Raw genomic sequence first — 20,747 nt, 5'->3', positions numbered from 1 at the left:
TAAAACTACAGTGACGGCAATGCTCTGTTACACGTCAAATGAGCACAAGCTTCGCCCGTACATCATATTTAAATGGAAGACGCTCCTGAAAGGAGTCGTTTTTTCGAGTGGTGTGATCGTGCGGGCCAGCGAGAAAAATGGGTGCGCGTTGCAATCGAAGTCTTACGTTTTTTTTTTTTTTTTTTCCCCGCGGTGGAATTCGGGTGCACGTTACAAGGGCGCGGTAGAATCGAGTAAATACGGTACACAGCACTTCAAAAATAAATGGTCTATTTGGGGCTTCTTTCTGACCCACAACATAAATTGACATCTATATCGCGTGTCCTTCCTTGCATTATCACCGTTCTCATCGTGGGTACTTCGAGTTCACCAACAGTGTGCGTACCATTACGATGAGCACCCAGCTTTCAGAGAAACTTTTTTGTGTGTGTCTGAACTGCGGGGAAGAGCACATGGCTATAAAGGCAATTTATCTTGGTCACTATCAAAAATGCAGCGTGTTGTACGGGCTGCGCCTGCACAGTAACAACTACTTCAATGTATCTGCCAATGTGGGTGCAACAACGGCTAATGCCGTTTTTTGTAAGCCGCTGGAAACACTGCCGGCACGTACGACAAGTGCGGACTTGAGTCATTTTTGCAGTTTCCCACAAAATGTCGGCTACAAATCATTGTCCAAGCTTTTGGCAACCACACACTTCCATCGGCGCTGCGTAGATATAAAAATATATAACAACGCATCACCAATACCACATGTGTACACAGCTTCAACTACTACGTCCCCAAATATATCGAATAATAGTAGCAGCATAAAATATTTCTTCGCAATTTTTTAACAGTGCTCTAAAGACGAACGTTGAAAATTTATGCTTTTAGGATGGGGACGTGCATCTCCCAGTAACTCGATAGATTAGAGGAACGGTGACGCAGGAATTAAGGGGGGACGCGGCACTTCGGGACCGAAAATCAGCCAAAAAATCGAGTTTTCGCGGACCTTCTTTTCGCGTTCCCGACATCATTGCGCACCTATTTACAAAATTTCATAGCCGAATACCATCAACTTTTATCGTTATTCAACTTTAAAAAACCGAAAACGGGCGTCCTGCCCTTTAAATTGAGGGCGAATAGCGCAGGTTTCGGCTGTACGATACGCGGGAACTACGCGCTCGATCGGCGCCATTTTGGTCTTGTTTGAAAGAACGCGTTTTCAGCTGTTTTTTTATTCAGTAAGCAACATTGAGCGTTTCCCCGGCTCGAAAAACGGGGCCTCAAAGACGAACAGCCGCGCTCACTGCCATTGGCTAAACGGCGCACGTGACTGAAATGGCGCTTTCCGGTTGGCTGGAAGCTCGCGGCTTGCGCCTGCATACGCGACCCGACGCCATTTTGAAAGGGTTACCGCTGTGACGCCTCGAAATCGGCAGAGCACTCTGAAGCTTCTGATCGTATCGCCATGCCTGGAAACGCAAAAAAGTATCGGACCGTGCACGCACTTGGTCGCAGGAAACACAAAGGTCGTGGGAGAAAGTCTACGAAGTCATCAGAGCCCTTGGTTGACTCCGACGAACGATGTGTCGACGCTCCGCGGCCGTTCAGCGATGGTGCGACCGAGCGCGTTGCCTCCGACGACGACGGTGAAGCGAACTCCGGACGACTACGAATCGACGCCAAGGTGGTGACAAGCGCCGAAGTTGAAGAAAATCATGCCCGGGAGAAAGCGACACTCGACCGGCTTTCATCGGCGCCAGCAACTGCACGGAAAATTGACTTTTTCACCGCGAGTTGTAGCGAGGCAACCGCACAGGACTCGGACCACGCTGCTCCTTATCTGCGTATGCATCTAGATATCCTAAACGCGATAATGGGTGCCTTGTGTTGCAAAGCCTGCCACGGACCGGCTACGATCGTCAGAGGGGATCGGGACTACGGACTTGCCGTGAAAGTGCTAGTGCAGTGTGAAAGGTGCGGCGAGATCGCGAATGAATGGACTTTGCCCCGCGCGAACGGCACGAAAACGTGCAATCCGTTTGAAGTAAATCTTCTCGCTTCGAGGGCGATGGTGGCTACCGGCAACGGCCAAACGAAAATGAACGATATTTTCGCAACAATGGGCATCTCACACCGCGGTATGCACCACAAGACGTTTCAGCGGCATTTGAAGAACACGCTGGCACCCGCTGCAACGCGAGCGGCTGAGTCCGCTATGAGCGAATGTGCGGAAAAGGTTAGAACAATTTATGATGACTTGTGCTTCGGCCACCGGAGCAATATTGCCGTTAGCTACGACGGCACGTGGAAGACGCGAGGCCATTCTTCCCACATCGGCGTGGGCACAGTTATCGAATTATTTAGTGGCTACGTGTTGGACTACGTCGTTCTTTCCAACTTTTGCCTAGGCTGCGAGGTGGGCCCAAAGCCTAGTAGTGAGGGCTATCAAGAATGGAAGGCTAACCACAAATGCCAAAAAAATACGAACAGCAAAGCGGGGCAAATGCAAGTGGAGGCGGCTCTAATTCTATTTCAGAGGTCGCTTGAACGCCATGGCCTGCGCTACACAACTATGCTGTCTGATGGAGACTCTAAGACATTTTGCGCCATACAAGACGCCAAGGTGTATGGTTACATTGACGTGCAGAAGGAAGACTGTATTAATCATGTGCAGAAACGGATGGGCACCGCATTGAGAAACCTGGTGCAGAAACAAAAGTGCGATGGGAAAAGAGGCCTTGGTGGGAAAGGCAGGCTCACAGGTGAGCTGATCACCAGGCTGAGCACATATTATGGCCGGGCTCTGAAATCGCATGAAGGTGACGTGGGCGAGATGCAAAAGGCTGTGATGGCCACATACCGCCACGTCACCTCCACTGATGAATGCTCGGACCACAGTCTGTGCCCAGCTGGTGAAACTTCATGGCGTCGGCACAATGCCGCAAAAGCAAAGGGTGAGCCCGACCCCAGGCATGCCTACAATCTACCGAAAGACGTGGCAGAGGCATTACTACCGGTTTATACCCGGCTTTCGGAAAAAGCCCTGCTTCAGAGGTGCGAACGCGGCAAAACGCAGAACTCCAACGAGAGCCTACATTCGGTAATCTGGAGTTTGGCCCCCAAGGAGCACCATGCGTCCCTGTTCGCTGTTGAAGCAGCTGTTGCAGAAGCAGTGCTGCGCTTCAACACAGGCAATTTGAATTCTGCAACGGCAATCTTAGGTGAAATGGACATGAATGCGACAAGTACTGGTGCCAGGAGAGCGAGAGAAAAAGACCACCGTCGCAGCATTGTCTCCAACAAGAAAAGAACAGCCTCATTGGAACTCCGGAAGCTAGTGAAGAGGAGGCATGAGCACAAAATGCATTCAGACTATGCTTCTGGTGCGTTTTGAGGTTGTCTTGTTGCATCTTCTGCAATAAAAATGTGTGCCCGCGTTTTTTCTCGATTTCTCAAAACGACAATTTTCATGTGCTTCCCATTATGCCGGAGCAATATCTCTTGTTCTATCTGGGTTATCATTACGATTTCTTTTTTGTTTCGAAGATAAATGCAGGGGATGTGTCGTAAAGTAAGTTTTATTGTAATAATTTTTGGAGAAAATTCTCTAAATGGATCTTTTGTTTCAAGTGTAGATGGGGAAATTTTTCATGTCATATTCAACATCCCACAACTTTGCTTCGAAATAGCCCAGAACAATGATTTATACTTTATTGCACACTGTGAACATACCGAATTGGTTCTATAGGTTGCACATCAATATCCAAGTTACAGTTAATTAGCTAATTAGGCCTTAATTGAAAAATTCGCAGTTCATTATATCTTTAAAACTAATTGTCACAGCAAAAAAAGAATTAGATTTTTGAAATCAGCAGTAAAATCTACATAGGCTCTCCAAATTTGACTGAGGTACTCGCAAAAATAAAAGAGTTTTTGGAAGGTGTAGCATCCCCCCTTAACACTTGTTATTTTGAATGCATTGTGCGCCAGCTAACTTTTATGAAAAAATTGTTTACTTACTTTTTTCAGCGCACTGCTTTAATCAATTCCTGTCGTATGCTTGATTCGTACCATCGGTTTGGGAATCGGTAGAATTTCACTGGTGGAGTCGACCCCTTCGTGTTTGCATGGTTATTGTAACAGTTGACGACGCAGCAATAATTGGGGCGACATCGCGGAATGAAGGACTCACGTGCAGCGCGCCCTTCGCAAATACGTGGAAGCCAAAGTGAGTGGAAGGATCGCTACACACTACTATTGTGCGCTTTTTCTGGCAGAGGAAAGGCAAGCGCTGGCGTCGGCGGGCAAACTTGAGCGGGTCTCCCCTATAGCTGCGTCAGCGCCGGTGCAATGGCTTATCGGTTACAGAGGCAACCGTCCTCCTCCCTTCCTCAACAAGCCCGTGCAGTGCCTAGCAGCAATTTTTTTTATTTTCTTTTTCTTCCCTCCACCCTTTGCTCATTCACTCCGTGTCCGCTCCTCCTTCGTAACGAGTTCGTCGTTCGCTCCCCAGTGGCACATTCAGCGCTACCCGCTACCGCGTTTGTTACAAGCAATTTCTGGCAACCGCATTATAACCGGTCTTTCATCTTGGGTGACTGCACATTAGGCGGTATGCTTAATGTGCTTAAAGACCGCATTTTAAGCGGTTACGTTATAAGTGGTCTACACTGTATATGTTTAAGTGTCTATACATATGAAAACTCAACAAAAAAAGAAAAAGAGCCGCCCTGCTCTCGTCTTGTCACGATGCGCCGACACACGCTTATCTCCCATGCGGACTGTTTTCAGAGATTGGGGACGGGGAGGGTGTTAGATGCTTGTGCGCATGCACTTATCCTTCAGTGGGTAGAATCGCGTGCCTTTGACTTTGACCGGCACGGGCGCACAAAGATCAGTTTTCGGGCGCACAAAGATCAGTTAGCTCGCCGGACAGGCGCTGTTTTCAAAAAGAGTGTGCTTTTCAAACACAGCGAAGGAACAACTGGGGCACTTGTTAGTTCTCATTCATATCTGTACCTGTGATTAGGTTTCCTGCCTCGTTCTTGTTTAAACAGCACGTTAAAGATCAAGCTGTAAACGATGTTAGTTCAGTCTTGTCCTGAGTATGTTGTGTTTGTGCGTCATTTGTGCGTGAGCAGCACGCTGCAAGTTTCAATCTATTTGCTGTTCTCAGCGTTACATTCCAAGTTGTTGCTATCGCATCCATTGATTCACCCTTGCGGCGAAACTTGGACTTTTCTTAATTTCGGGCAATTGTGTTGTCATTACCGAGAGGATGCCATATTAGGAGCTGATGGAAACTCTCAGAAACCACGGTGACTATGAATCTTCGGAGGTCCACCTGTCACGCGCTTGCATCTTGCGCCACGCCGCGTGTTCGCCGGCTAGTAGCTTTAGCGATTGGCCGATGAGTGTTCTGGCAACACGATGGCGTGTTAGCAAAACATTGTAGTGCTATAAGAAGTAAGGCTCGCAGTCAACTATTTTGGATCCGATATCACGAAACTCCTAAAGAACGCTGGTGTGAGGAAATAGGTCCGCTTCAGAACGACGTTCTCCTTACACACAGTCCCTTCGCGTTGAAACTGCACTGATACTCGCCAAGATAGCAAGCGCAGCCACCTTTAAAATCCAACTTCATTATCGCTACTCGAGCGATCCCAACCCCCCTGCTTGCGTTGTTCCATGCTCATTCAAGACAAGTGGTTTACTTTCTGTTGGAACATTCGACGGCAGTTCTACCAGGCGGGAGATGTTATCTTATGCACTTTCCAGGCGATAGGGATGGGCCGACTCATTTGATCTCTGCTTCAGCAGCGCTTGTGCGCTTTTACCCGCTCATGAAAGTTATGGTGCCCGGGGACATGATATCAATTTGAACTATTTACAGAACATGGCAGCAACGGCGAAAACCCGCCAAGAGCGTCCATATAATCTAGCGCAATAATAACACAGTTTTTTACTGTAAAGTAGGTGTTTTGGGTTAGCTCTACATCCAGTCGCCCTATCGTTTAATTTGCACGTTTATTTTCTGAATTTTCGTGGCCTGCATTGCTCACTGAAATCAGCTCAACTGAAAACCTGCTCTGGCATTTGGCGCACTTCGATGGGGCATTGTATCAAATTGTCACGATTGGCGCAGCTGTTGCACCCCTATAATTCAATTAAGTGTTTTCACCTCACAAAACTACTTTCACTTGACGTAAACATTCATTATAACAACGAGACAATGCTAGTAACACTAGCCAACAAATAACAATGCATAAAGCTCAGTCGTGCACAAGGGCGTTTTACGCAAACTCATGGTCTGTCGCCATTCGTAGAGGGGAGCACGTGCGCCAAGCCACCCTTTCCCTTTTATAGCGCGACAACCTAGTTGCGGGGACATGACTGTCCCTTCGAGACACAAGTCAATAAAGCCTTTTGCAAAGGGATGGAAGAGCCCTGCGGCCGGTGCTTGCGATCCCTCCTTCCCGGCACACGGAACAGGTTTCCCCTCCTATCAGCGAGGAAACGTACTCTCATCAGGGAAGGAAAACTGGGATGGGGAAGAAAACCAGCGTGGCGACGACCGGATGCTCTCTCTGACACTGGAATTAATCCGGTAAGGAATTAATCGTGCACAGTAAAATTATGTGCTGCTGGAACATTCGCTAGGCTTCCGAGTCAGCCGTACAAAGGACGACCTTCTACATAGTATGTGATAGCAATGACATCGTGTCTAACTCTTGATGGGAGGCTGTTGGCATCGCGGTTTCGGTTTCACGCCGCAGCCAATTTTTCGACACTATCGGCAGAAAGATGCACCTTGGATTAGATTTTTTTAAGGCCGAGAATAAAGATTTGCTTGCATCTTCTAATCTACGTAAAGCTTCCATAAGCTGCCACTGGCAAAAGTAATTTAATTTACCTTTTTTTTGCAGAGGCACAAAGTTGTGCCGTGGGCTTATTCAAGCGTTCTGTACCCGTTTTTTTTTGGGGGGGGGGGGGGGGGGGCAAGACTAAGTGTCACTTCCTATAGTTTTAGTTTTTTTTTTTATAGTAGAATGCTCGGATTATACAACACTTTTGCGTTGTCCTCTGAAAGCTGTATAATCGTAGTTCCACTGCACATGCTAGCCAGGACCAGAAAACATCTCTAAATTACCTGAATTTCCTCATTAACGGGTATCAAATTACCAAGCTTTTGCTGTAGATGGCCTCCATCGACTGATCTCTCAACGCTTGTGATACGAACAGACTTCCTGAGTTCAGTGACAAGGCATCCAGGAAGCCATATACAGTCGAGCCCACATATAACGGCTTCACTTTAAACAAACTTTTGCTCAAAACGAACAATATCCGCGTTACCGCGAAAATATACATGGATTCAATGGCACAAAACCGCACTTACAGGAAGCGTCTCCGAGCGCCACCGATCGGTTACAGCGAACGGGGTCGGCGCTCAGCAGACTTCCCGGGAAACCACTTTCGACCACTGATAAAGCATCAACTAGGTGCGCATACATTGTTATTGTTAAACGCTGACCCTGCCTCCACGCCCCTCTAGTTGCCGCTCTCCCCGACCGCTTTTTGTTTTACGCACTCCTCCGTGCTTTGTCTTTTCGCTACTCAGGGCACCTCACATGACCAGGTGAGGCCCGTGTTTTCACACTGCCACTGATCTTTCAAAGACCAGTCGGCCATCTCCTCTGTTTTTGATCGCAGGTACTGTCGTTGCCGTTGCCGGCCTGGAGTGGCCAGACCATTCACCAACATCGTCGGCCACGGACTGTATTCGATCGTCTGCATCTAGTGCACGCGCGTACGCTACCCCCACAGACTGATCATTCGCGGTTCGTTTTGTGTTTAGGACCTGTGCTCACTCACTTCGCACTTGGCTCAGCACGCCCTCCGCACACGTGAGGAAGCGTGAAAACCGCTTTTAATTTGAGCGGTACAAATCGCGAAATATCGAAGTTGGTGAGGCCCCACAAGCTGGCCGGCGCAACAAAACGATTTTTTAACCACGACCGCCATTCTTTGAACACCGCCGCGCAGGGTGATCCAGGCTGCTTTGACTTCTGTGCACGGAGGCACTCTCTCAAGCTTTTCTACCCGTGAGTTGCGTGTTTCGCGGACTTTTGAAGCAAGCTACCCGACCTACCTCCTTCCCGGGAGGTCGCCCTCCCGCTGTGTCCTCCCCTCTCTTCACTCATAGTATTGAAACTCCTTGCCCTTCCTCTCACACAAATCTGTTCTCTTCTCTTGATCATAACCCCTTCGCCTGTCTCCCGCGCTACGAGACGCTAGCCACGCTGGCTCGAGTTAGTTTTGTTTTCCGACTAGAAACGGGCCCAGAGCTGCTCCGTGCGTTCTGGCATGTGTGTTGCGTATGCGCATCTTGGGAGGACTTGCACACTTTTTCCTGCTGCTCAATAAAACGTCGCATGCGTGAACGCTTGGCTTGAGCGTAATCTGGGCGTTAGGTGCCGCGTTGCGGAGCGCGTGCTTATAGCTGTTGACTACCTGGCATACAGCTTGCCGCTTCGGGCGTACCGTTATTGTTGTGGAAATAGTGAATATTTCGTGGGCTGTTTTTGCAATGCCGAGCCTGAAGCTTCTGAACAGGATCACTTCGGGGGTGATTTGTTGCAGTGTGCCGTCGACTCCTTCATGGGAGAGCGGGTGAAACATCTGTTGCAACAGTCTCATTATGGCCGATGATGATGTCGACACCACGGAACCGTGCACGGATTAAGGAATTGTGAATGAAGTACGTGGCAAGAGCGATTTGGAGGAATCGAATTGCAAGAACAACGAAACTTTGAAGCTCGTCCCTCATGCGGCTTATGCCACGGGCCTCGGCGAACAAGCACGCTGCTGTTTGAAATAAACTAGAGACGGCCCTTATCGCTTCTGCTCTTCGAAACACGTGCATCACGTACTTTTTTTAGGCAAAAAAAGTTTGTGTTTTTACTAGCAACTTTTTAAAAACTGCGTTTCATTTGCTATGAACTTCGAGATACAGCCAACGCATGTCGCGTCAGGCTCAGGTTCGTTATAAGCAGGCTCAACTGTACACCAGTGAAAGTGGTTGTCCTTGTGATAGCATTTCCCACAACTATAACTCAATACAGCAAAAACCAGTTTTATACGAAGTCTTAAAGGCCAGTAAATGGCTCACCTCTGGTGTGTGCTTCCTCTTTTTGGTCTCTCCATCGTCGCTCTTGCGCCTGGCCGGCGGGCGGTGCTCTTCCTTGGCCTCTTCCTCAGGTGGTGGACCCTTTTTGCAGCCAGAACTGTCTCTGCGGCCCTTCACAGGTGCTGCAACGCCGGCGTTACTCTTACGTGACACGGGGCTCTTTTTGGGCTTGGCCGTTTCAGCACACTCGGGATCATCACGGAGTCGCTTCTTGCGTGCCCGAGTCGGGCTGACAGCCGGTAACATCCCATCCTCTGGGACATCCTCTGTCGAAGAGGTGGACTCGCTGTTGCGAACCTTGGCTCTCCGTACTGGCTTTGACTGCATGGTCGATGCTACAGCAGATGTTTTCTCTTTGGGAGTTGTGGGTATGGTCAGTGGGGGCTCTAGAAATGGGAAAGCAGAGATGCCAGTTACCGGAAATACAGTCGAGTCCTTAAATGTCGCCGTTATTAACAATATATCATGCATAACAATGAAGAACCATGGCACTGTCCACTTCTGTATGCTTTCTATGGTAAAATCAACAGCTTATTTCTATGGCCTAGTGCGCACCGAGAAAGGCTATCTGTGCCGATGGCATGCGCCACTAGGCACTCCATCCACACCCTGAGACAAGTGAGGAGAAGGAGCTTTTCTTCCAAACTTCCAAAGCAATGCCAGGAGAAGCCTACGAAGCCCCCGTGGACCAAGAGCTGCCGGAGTTGTAGTCTGTTAAGATGTGTCCTGTCTGTACAACAGTCCAACCCACTTATAACGATCCCAGATATAACAAACTATCAGTTATAACGGACACATTTCGGTGCACTTACAATTTTGCTATGCTACCCATTGAAAATGAGTTCACATACAGCAACCACTTTTGAAAGCTTTCTACTTTTACAACAATCGTTTCCGACATGGTCACGCTAATACGAAAAAAAAAAAAAAGTCAGAACAGGCATTCTACAGCATGCGATAGGCGTGCACTCGCGTGTGCCTAGCTGCAGTTAAGTTGCTACAAGATCGGGGCGAGCACCGCACGCAGATTTCAGACTCTTCAAGCAAGGTCGCTTACTTTCCAGGCATTTCTTCATCGGAAAAACGAAAGTGAGGGAAAAAACAAAAGCAAAAAGAAATAGGAGGCAGCATGAAGACCGCCAACAATTAAACAACCTTCAAATGCAAGGAACCATAAATGCAAGGAGCTATAACTTTAGTCGCCTAGAACTTTACGATGACGCCAATACTCTGATCCCCCAATGTGCTGCCAAAGGTTTCCCACATTTCGGCAACGGCAGACACCCGTCGACTAGCATTAACAACTTACGCGCAGCTGCGACGGTGCCTTAAAGGGCCACTCACCAGGCCCCACACCGAATTTTAGTTACACAGTGGAAAGTGTTGGGTGTCTGATGAGGAACATTATGCCACAAAGAGTTTTCGAATCTGTTCATCATGAGCGGAGAAAACAAGTTTTTTGAAGCAGCGCGAAATAAGGATGAGAGGAAGCGAGTTCGAAACTCGCCTCCTCTCATCCTCGTTTCGTGCCAAGGAAGGTTTCCTCGCTCGTTTATCGGCTCGCGAGCATGAAAGGCAAACGGAGCAGCCGACTCGTGGACTTATGCGACCTGAAATGCTACACCTCACAAGAGGAGCACGAAAACTATGGCCAGTTTTCCTCCAGGTTAATTCCTGCATAACAGGCTAAGACAATTCTGCACGGCAGGTCGTGTTTGATATCTTCTATGCGAGCTTCAAGGAAGAGGCGCGCTGAATTATTTGCCCCAATTTTTTCTGGCACAAAAAAAAAAAACCAGGGGCAAACAAACAAAAATTATTGTGAAAAACAAGAGGGGGTGGGTCTCGATTCCAAGCGCCAACTTCAGCATTGCGTTGTTAATAGTTGCTTGGAGTGGCCGAACACACGAGGGCAGGGTTTCCCACTAAAGTGAGTGTCAAAGAATCAACACAACTAGCAGAATCTATTTCCTTCAAAACAAGTCACGTGTGTCTTCCTGAACGGATGAGAGAGCGCAGTTGACGGCCGCAAAAGCGCAGGTCAAAGCTTTGCTGACTACTAAATTCTTTTGACAGGAACGCCACAACACGTCTGGCCTCTTTTTATTGTGATAACAATTATATGAACAGTCTAGGCTAGTTTTCTGCCTTCGCCGTCACGATTCACTGTATATATATATATATATATGTGTGTGCGTGTGCGTGTGTGTGTGCGCTTCAGGCTCGGGCCGGATGCTTCAGGCTCGGCATCCGGCCCGACAATCGACAAAGTCGGCCTCGTGAAAATAGTTTCGCGCACATGTAGCAGTCACCGCTGCCCACGAAATATTCACCATCTCACAGCTGAAAACCGGCACACCTGAAGCGGCAAGTTGGCTGCCAGGTGGTCAACAGCTATGAGCAAGCGCTCCGCAACGCGGCACCCAGCGCGCGGATTACGCTTAAGCCAAGCGGTCACACCTTCGGTGTTTTGTTGAGCGGCACGAAAAAGCGTGCTAGTCCTCCCGTCGGCCATCATGACCACACACACACACACACCAAGAGGGAGCAAGACACGCACCTGCGTCGAACAGCTCTGGGCGCGTTTCCAGTCGGAAAACGAAACTAATTCGAGCCAGTGTGGTGGGCGTCGCAGAGCGGTGGAGACGGGCGAAGGGGTTGTGATAAAAAAAGGAGAGCAGACTTGCGAGAGAAGGGCAAGGAGTTGCGATAAAGCATGGGGGAATGAAAGATTCCTTCCTCCGTGCGATAAAGAGAGGGGAAGACACGGCGGGCGGGCAACCTTGAAAACCAAAACACACGGGAAGGAGGCAGGTTGGGTAGCTTGCTTGAAAGGTCCGCGAAACTCACACGTAGAAAAACTTGAAAAGAGTGCCAGCGCGCACAGAATTCAAAGGATGGCCACCTCGTTCGGTGCGCCGGCGGGTTTGCGTGGCCTTACGAACTTCGATATTTTGCGATTCATTCTGCGCAAATTAACAGCCGTTCTCGCGCTTCCGCATGCGCGCGGAAGGCATGCTGAGCCGAGCGTGAAGTGGGCGAGAACAAGTCCTGAACACGAAACGAACTGCACATTGTCAGGGTCGGTGGGGCAGCGTACGCGCGTGCACTAGATGCAGACTATCGGATACAGTCGGTGGCCGACGATGTTGGCAAATGGTCTGGTCACTCCAGGCCGGTGAGGCCAACGATAGTACCAGCGATCGAAAACAAGGTACGTGGCCGACCCGTCTTCGAAAGATCGGTGGCAGTGTGAAAACACGGGCCTCGTCTGGTGATGCGGGGTGCTCAGAGTAGCCAAGGGACAAAGCACGGAGGAGTGCGTAACAAAAAGTGGCCAGGGAGAGCGGCAACTAGAGGGGCGTGGAGGCAGGGTTGGCGTTTAACAATAAGAATCTATGGGCACCTTGCCGATGCCATTTGTGCAATTTTGTGCCATTGAACCAGTGTATATTTTCACGATCACACGGATATTGTTTGCTTTAAGCGAAAGTTCGTTTTAAGTGGGGTCGTTATATGTGGGCTCGACTGTGTGTGTGTGTGTGTGTGTGTGTGTGTGTGTGTGTGTGTGTGTGTGTGTGTGTGTGTGTGTGTGTGTGTGTGTGTATATATGTATATATATTGCCACCATTGATGAAGGAGCCGCTGTGGCCCATACTCGTTTTGGGCTGTGAAGAAGGAGAGAACATTTGCGTTGTTCTGGTTCAGGTGAACTCCTGGCTGTAGGTGTTATTTTGCTCGTGACATTACGACCAGCGGGACTACTGCAACCAATAGACCCACCAAAGGCTCCCTTTCATCAGATTGGCATAGACTTGCTGGAGTTATTCACTACATCTAGGTCTGGAAACCGGTGGATTGTGGTCGCTACCGACTACTTAACACGCTACTGTAAAAGGCACTTCCAAAAGCCACCACAGCAGACATCGCCCAATTTTTTGTTAATAGCATCGTCTTACGTCATGGTGCGCCAGCTGTCGTCATAACTGATCGTGGGACACCTTACCTTTCACCACAGAGATGCTGCAGGAAGTCTTGCGATTAAGTGGCACGGAACATTGTGAAACAACGGCACCCCCGAAAACTGCCGCAATAATGTTGTCTGTTCGTTCCCGCGCGCTATCTGGCACCATCTCTTAAGCATCAAGCGTAGTATTATTGCAGAGAGATTAAATCCAAGCCAAGCCAAAGTGGCAAGTACGCATTACGGCGTGTTTTGTATGTTGTGTCGGTAATCTTGTCATGTTATGGGGTGATACTGAAGCTACACGGCTGCTTTCACTTTGAAAGTGATGGATCATGCACTAAACAATACCAACAGGGTCGCCGGCAGGCCCTTCGGAGTCTGAAACGAAACTAATTCTGTTCACTACTGTGACGGCAGCTGAAAGCCACCAAGACGCGTTGGGCCTGCGATGTGCCTAAAACTGGTATCGATAGTAAACTTTATTTCTTCAGAAGGAAACTGCAGGCGATTTCGTTAAATAGCCATCAGCCAAATACCGACGTCCTACACTTATCTTTTGAGGGCTCCTGTTGAGCGACGAACGCTACCGCTGCGCCCGCAATGCCCACAAGCTTTGCGTATGGTGTTCTAATCCTCGACCATTTGCTTACACTTTTTGTGTCTCAAATGAATCTTGCCTTGTGTTGAACCTGTGCTTTTATTGTTGAGGTAAGTTTTATTTGTACTTCTCAAAGCTTGGTGTTAGTTGCTGGGGTGAAAATCCCGATTTGCGGGCACTTCGTTTTCTTTTTCGCTATGTACATGCGTCTTCAATGCCATCCAGCAAGTTGCTGATGCAACATTTCTTGAAAGCATTTGCCACCATAGAATATGGCAAGTAACGCCAGGCGGAAAGCACCCCGCCACAAACAGTCGCAAACGAAGCCCTCTGTAGGCGGCTTGTCGGTGTCTTGGAGTTGTCGCCGGACATCCACTTTTGGTATTCCAGCCCCACTCGGTCTTTAAACGGCTTGTTTAGCGCAACGTTGAGCGGCTAGAGGGTGAATGTCATACCACCTGGTATCACGACGAGGTTCGTTTTCCCGTTGCCGAGTGCGCCTTTCACTGCATCGGTTCAGTGACCACTAAACGCATCCAACACTAACATGCTGCGAAGACGCAGCAGTGCACCTGGCCGACGGTTCCAGACTACTCGTATCCATTCGAGTATCATGGCCTCATCAATGTATCCCTTTTGTTGACGCGAACTACAACACCGGGCGGGAACACTTCCTTCGGCATTGTCTTGCGTTTGAAAATGATAAAGGGCAAAAGCTTCCTACCATCTGCCGTGCATGCCAGCATGACGGTGAAGCGTGAATGCTCGTTGCCAGTGGACAACAGTTTCACATCCTTGGCACCACGCTGCGTGATCGTGGTCGACGAGGGCATGTCAAACCACACAGGGGTCTCATCGGCATTGTCAATCTGCCTCATTATGTAGTTGTTCTGCTCCCGAAGCCGGTTCACAAAGCCCTGAAAGTTTATAAGCTTGTCCTTGAACTCGTCTGGAAACTTCTGGCAGATGGATGTGCGCCACTGGAAAGAAAATCTTTTGCGTCTCGTGAAACGACGCACCCAGGAGTTTGGTGCACGAAACTCTTTTCCCATTAGCCCAGCTTCTCGAGCGAGTTCTACAGCTTTCTTGCGAATGGTATCCATCATCACTGGCAGGGAGCACGCATGAACTTCCTGCACAAAGCTCCCTAGCATAATCTCCAGCTGGGAATGAACCGCACTTCACCCAGGAAATGACATTTTCCGAGGATTGCACATCTGCTGCTTCCTTTTCCGCGCCCTCCAATAGCGCACGCTTTTTTTCGATACACCTAAGCGGTGCTGAGCAGCCATATCCCATTCGCTTCTGCAAACGCAACAACATCTAATTTAAACGCAGCTTAGTACTGCCTCCTCGCACCGCTACTCATATTCAGTGAACGAAAAAAAAAAAAAAAGGACCACTAAAAATGCAGCGCAATGTCAAGCAGAGCGAGAACTCAGAACAGATCGGAAGCAAATCACGAACACAAAAAAAACAGACGGAGAGAAAAAAAAAACGGCCTGCTATTGGATTTGGATGCGGATAAGGCCGCGTCCGTCTTCTGAAGCACATGCAAGCCACATGTTGCCAGACAGCGGCACACTTTCGGCTACACACCACTATATAAGACGAGGGCCGACTTTAGCTTATTATTTTATTGAATATATGGTAGTTGAAGGTTTATACGGTAGCCGAAAACACTGTCACAGCCAACTGTAAAAAACGAAGTTTTTTATCCAACGACCGTGGTACTGTTGCTTCCATCGCATCTACTCGAGTTGAGAAAAGGGTCAAGTTAAGCGAAAGCCAAGTAAAGACGCCCTTGACTGAATTACAAACGCCCCATCCAGTGCTGCCATATATGGGGTGGCCAGTGAACGGTTGTGCAGCGCGAGCAGCCCGTTTCTACTAGCAGATGCTGCCTGCGTCGGTCTTGCGAGGCAAGAGAGGGGGACAGGGGGAGGGGAACGCGACAGGTGGCACGAGGCGCAAGCACGCGCAATAGGGGTGTAGACACAAGCACCAACGCCGGATTTGCGAGTAGGTGCGGCTATAAAATGCCCCACATTTAAAAGAAGCTTGCATCATGCCTGCACCTGGAATCCAGACACAGACTGTACATACGCAGAACAGGAGTGATGGGACGCTTCTGACAATGTACGTCACCAATTTAGGCATACTTAGGTATGCTGTGCTTTCTTACGGCTTTTATTGTGAACAAGGCTCTCTCACATAAAGGGTGCTGAAACGTCAGCAAACTTTGTGTTCCATAGGTCGGTGTATCCTTTCGCGTTTACACTAACCCCCGAATGCAAAGATGTTACTTGACTCGTTCTTGACTCCAGAAAGTCTTGCCAGTCACCTTAAATCGATCTCGAACTTGCGAACGACTTGAAGGCGACTTGGCTCGGTTGAAGTCAGGACAAGTTTCAAGTCAGCTGCGGGGCTAGCTTGAAAGCGACTTCATGCGCTATTCCAACATGGCCACCTCTCGAATGGACGTCGCGCGGAGGGTGGCCGCTTCCGAGTTTGCTTGTTTTGCCATAAGCGTAGCATTTTCTGGGGCGCAGTGCCTGCCGAAGATTCTTGGACCTACTTTACGTGACCGAGGAAATCCGATGAAGTTGTACGACGAGGAACAATTCCACGCTCGATATAGATTCACGAAGAACGCCGTGCGGCAGCTGCTGGGTATGTTGCCGCTCCGTGAAAGTGGGGACAACCGAGAACAGCCTGTGCCTCCAGTGTTACAGCTACTGATGGCTCTCGGGTTTTACGGCGCTGGCACATCCAAACCAGTCACCGGGAATCTCGTCCGTATTCCGTAGTCGACAGTTTGCCGTGCAGTAGGAAAAGTTACGCTAATTATCGCAAAGCACCTGTACGCAATGCTGGTGCGCTTTCCGCATCCGGCAGCACTTTCTATAGTTATGCGGGACTTTTATGAAGTGGCCGAGTTCCCTGGTGTTACAGGCTGTGTAGACTACACACGTGCGAATAGCTTCGATGGGGACGACGCCGAAGTGTTCCGTAACCGCAAAGGCTATTTCTGTTTTTCTTTAACACGACGACAATTTCCGCCTCTTTCGGTACAAAGTTGACTCGGCGCTGTGTCCGTGTGCCTGTCTATCCTTTCGTCCTGTCTAGGGCGCTGTTTCTCGCTCAGAAAGGCATCGCTTGTAGCACAACGCTACGTAAAAGTCTACACACACAAAAAAGAGGTGCCCCTATCACGGGTTTTTTTATCCGCTTCACCATCATGCAGCGATACACTGCTGCACCCCGCGGGACAGAATTCTGCTGAGTGCAATGTCCTGACCCCCACTTTTTCTCTTGCTTACCAAGCTCAACAAAAGGATAAGAATCATATTTGTTCCCAGAACTTGTTTTTTTTTTTTTTTTCGTAATAACTGCGACCTAGCCCACAACAGGCATGCACACAGGTGAACAGAAAGGCAAATACCGTGAAAATCGCATCACCTCGTGAGCCAGGTCAGCCCAAATACATCCCGTGGCGTTCGATTGGAAAAAAAAAAAAAAAAGACGAAAGAACCCAACGCGATGCTTGCTTCGCCTCCAAACAAGCAACCGCGGAGAAACGCAGCGGATTTGGGTGGCCACTAAAACCAGCGGGCAACGAACGCTCTACAGAAACAACACTGCCCATCACTGTAGCAGCAGGCACTACGTGCCGCTCGTTAGCCGTAAAATGGCAAGAATATACTTGTAGCCCTTCGTTTTCATAGTTATTTTAAAACGTATCGTTTGTTTTTATATAATGCATGCCTTACACGAACAACTTCATTATTACCCTCGTTAGCAGGCGTGCAGCGTGTTTCTGCTTTGAAGCTCCTTCTTGACTTGATCAAGCAAGACAGCCTGAGCATCTATGAAACGCGAAGGCTGACTTCGGCGTTTTAAAGTCCGCTATTTGCTTTGCGCCGAATCACTCAAGTTAAGTTGAAGTCGTGAGCCAAGTAACATCTCTGCACTCGGGGGTAAGAAGCAACAGTTATGCCATGTCTCTCTTTTTCACACCTCTTCTAGCAGCTCACTGTAGTTACAGTTGGAAGAGAGACTTCTCAAGTTTTGATCAATGGTAATGCTTATTTTTGTGATGGCCGCATAGAACTGCTGTCAGTTTCCATGACCTGGCCAGGTTTTTCAGAAATTCTCAGATTTTTCCAGAAAGGTCCAAATTTCCTGACTTTTGCATGTTTTCCAGGTTGGTAAACACCCCGTTTCTTTAACACTGTTGAAGGCTGCAAGACTGAATGTGAAATAGGTGCCAAGAGGGCGTTATTTGCGCAAACGGTAGATGGTAATTTCAATCTTTTCGGTCGTACACAAGACAGAAAAGTTAAATGCACAACTGCACAAGCTTTTTACCTTTATCACTGTTTCACGCGCTTACGAATGGCATATTCGTGGCACAATTAAAAAACGTTCAACAAGATGTGCCATTCAATGTCATCAATCGCCACTCGCCCACCTCACTTGTTTCGCACTGCAATTATTTTTTTGCTACGTATCTTTTTATTGACATATAGGGACCGCTTACTTCATGCTGTACGTGTCTGACAAGTATGATACTCAACATTGTCTTCGCTTCTTGAATAGTGAGTGAACATACATGACAGACTCGCCCTACGTTTCGCCTTTCTTTTAGTTCAACTTAGCGCGTTCATGTTCCAGTATGAGTTTCTATTTGGCAAGCACACACGCCATCATTAAATAATTAAAGAATATAGACATGCATAATAAAAAGATACGAGAGCTTAACCACCGAGAAAGAGCCTAAGGTTTTTCTTTAAACAGTGACAGCAACAGCAGCCTTGCGTGAGAAAGCAGAAACAAGCTAGTTTATTAACTGTTAGTTAACGTTGGAAGCCGACTGAGAAGTGAAAAAATGGGCACATAAGGCGTAAACACCACCACTAATTTGTACTCAATGTCACCATTTGTAATAAGAAACACTGCAGAACTTTGACCTGGAAAGGTACACGAGCGCCAAAGCGCGAACGACTGCACCAGCCCATCCGTAGGTGCGAGTCGCGGAAGAGGAGTCTGCTCAAGGAACTCCGACAGCGTACAGCGCCACCCCTGCATGTATCACCGAGCGGCAGCACTGGAGAGCGGTGACAGCAGACTAGCCAGTATATTCGAGGGATCATAATGTGAGCACCGAGATGAGCCATGGTTGTCTGGACACCCCCATGGCCTCTGCTACCTGGAGGCAAGGGTGCTTCAAGTGAAAAATTCCCTACACAGTCGAACCTCGGTATAACGAACTCCGGAAAAGTTGCGAAATTGTTCGCTATAGCCCGAATTCACATTTCAAAACTGCACTGAAAAATCGCCAAACCCTGGTTAGAATAGGTCGGCAGCATGACAAGAATTGACAAGACACTTACTTGAAGAAAATATTTATTGAGGCGAGAAGAACCTGTGCAATGTCGCTTATTTTTTTTTTTGGTTGATGGCGTGCCGTATAATGCCTTGCTCTGCCATGTCGAGGCATTCTTCAAACTTGAGCCCGGTGCCTTCAATCGTGCTGCAATAGCGCCGCCCCAGAGCCAAACCAGCCAAAGCCTCGCTATAAGATAGCAACGGAGCGTTTTCGGAGACGGCATCTTCAACTTCCGCTGCTTCAATCCCGGTTTGCTGGCGTGTCACCTCGGCAGCGATTTCCACGCCAGTCAGTTTGGCAACCCCTTCCGACGCGTCGTCGTCACCAACAAAGTTGTCCAGTGTGAGCATGTCCGACGCATTGCCCACAAACCGAGAAAAATCGCTCCACATTTAGTCGAGCTCGACAACCACTTCAGAGCCTTCAACATCTTCAGTGGGCTCTTCAATTGCCTCAGCGCCAACGGTGAAGCCAGCGTGTAGAAAGCAGTTCGCAATCGTCTCTTTTTTCACGCTCTCCCAAGAGGCCTTCAACATCTGTATGGCACCCAACAAGTCAATTTTCAGATCTTCGTTCATTCGAAGAAGAATGCGCAGCCGCTCGATGAGCATTCGCTTGTAAATCGCTTTGAAGGCGTGGATGATCCCTTGGTCTAGAAGCTGGAGTTTGGAGGTGGTGTTGAGCGGAAGAAACTTGAGCACAGTATTGCTCAATTGAACATTTGTGGAGTGTGCCCAGCAGATGCCGGCGAGGAGACACACTTTCATACCTTCATCCCCAAGCTGTGTATCCCACTTCCTCAACTATTTCCTTAAAAACTCTCGTGTCATTCATGACTTTCGATTGGAAGCATAGGTGAGTAGTAGGCCGTGGCAGCGTCTCATACAGTTCGGCCGGCGTCTTTAACTTGCCGATCACAAATAGACAAAGTTTTGTCGAACCATCCATGTTGGCGGCAAGTAGGACCGTGATCCGGGCCTTGTTTTGCTTGCCACCATGACATTTCTGCCCGCGAGTGTCCAGAGTTTGGCACGGCAGCAGCATCTGCGAGAAGAGGCCCGTTATGTCCACGTTAAAAATATCTTTTGGATGATATTTGGCACAAATTTGAGGCCACTCTTCTTTCGTCCACTTGTCTATCGCTGCTGCGTTCGCCAACTTGCTTTCCCTCATACAGCTTTCTCGGCGATGTCGACCGGTTCTTAAATCATTGCAGCCACCCTGCACTGGCACTAAAATTTTTGGCATCGAGTATGAAAGTGAAGTCTCTTGCATTTTACTACAGCATTGGCCCCAACACAGGAATATTCCTAGCCCTTACATCGACGAACCATTTGTGAAGACATTCTTCGACGCGTTCGAAGGCAGCGGGTCGAATACGCCGTGCGTTGACATATTTTTCCCCGTCTTGCTGAACAATTTCCTTTTTCTGCTTCAGCACCGTGCTTAAGGAGTGACGAGACTTTGGGATCGCGAAAAATGGCAAAAAAAAAAATCTATTTTTTGAAAATCAAGTTTTCGGTTTCTGGAACCTTTTTTCTATCCGATTCCAAAATATGTACACTGAAAACTGCGCAAAAGTGCTTCGGAAAATTCATTTCACCCACCTAGGTAG

General features: G+C 48.5%; 1 protein-coding gene across 4 annotated transcripts in view; it reads right to left on the bottom strand.

Moving 5' to 3' along the window:
- Window positions 1-20,747, bottom strand: part of pps (protein partner of snf) — a 385,339-nt gene that overhangs the window by 314,702 nt on the left and 49,890 nt on the right. For all 4 annotated transcript variants that reach the window (XM_075886389.1, XM_075886390.1, XM_075886391.1 and 1 more), the window contains one exon: window positions 9,158-9,561. In XM_075886389.1, coding sequence (XP_075742504.1) covers window positions 9,158-9,561 — 404 coding nt within the window. The remainder of the gene's footprint in view (window positions 1-9,157; window positions 9,562-20,747) is intronic.

The sequence above is a fragment of the Rhipicephalus microplus genome, chromosome 2 (genome assembly GCF_043290135.1).
Source record: "Rhipicephalus microplus isolate Deutch F79 chromosome 2, USDA_Rmic, whole genome shotgun sequence".
Lineage (NCBI taxonomy): Eukaryota > Metazoa > Arthropoda > Arachnida > Ixodida > Ixodidae > Rhipicephalus > Rhipicephalus microplus.
Note: the sequence above shows the minus strand (reverse complement) of the source record. Positions and strands in the feature narration are given on the sequence as shown.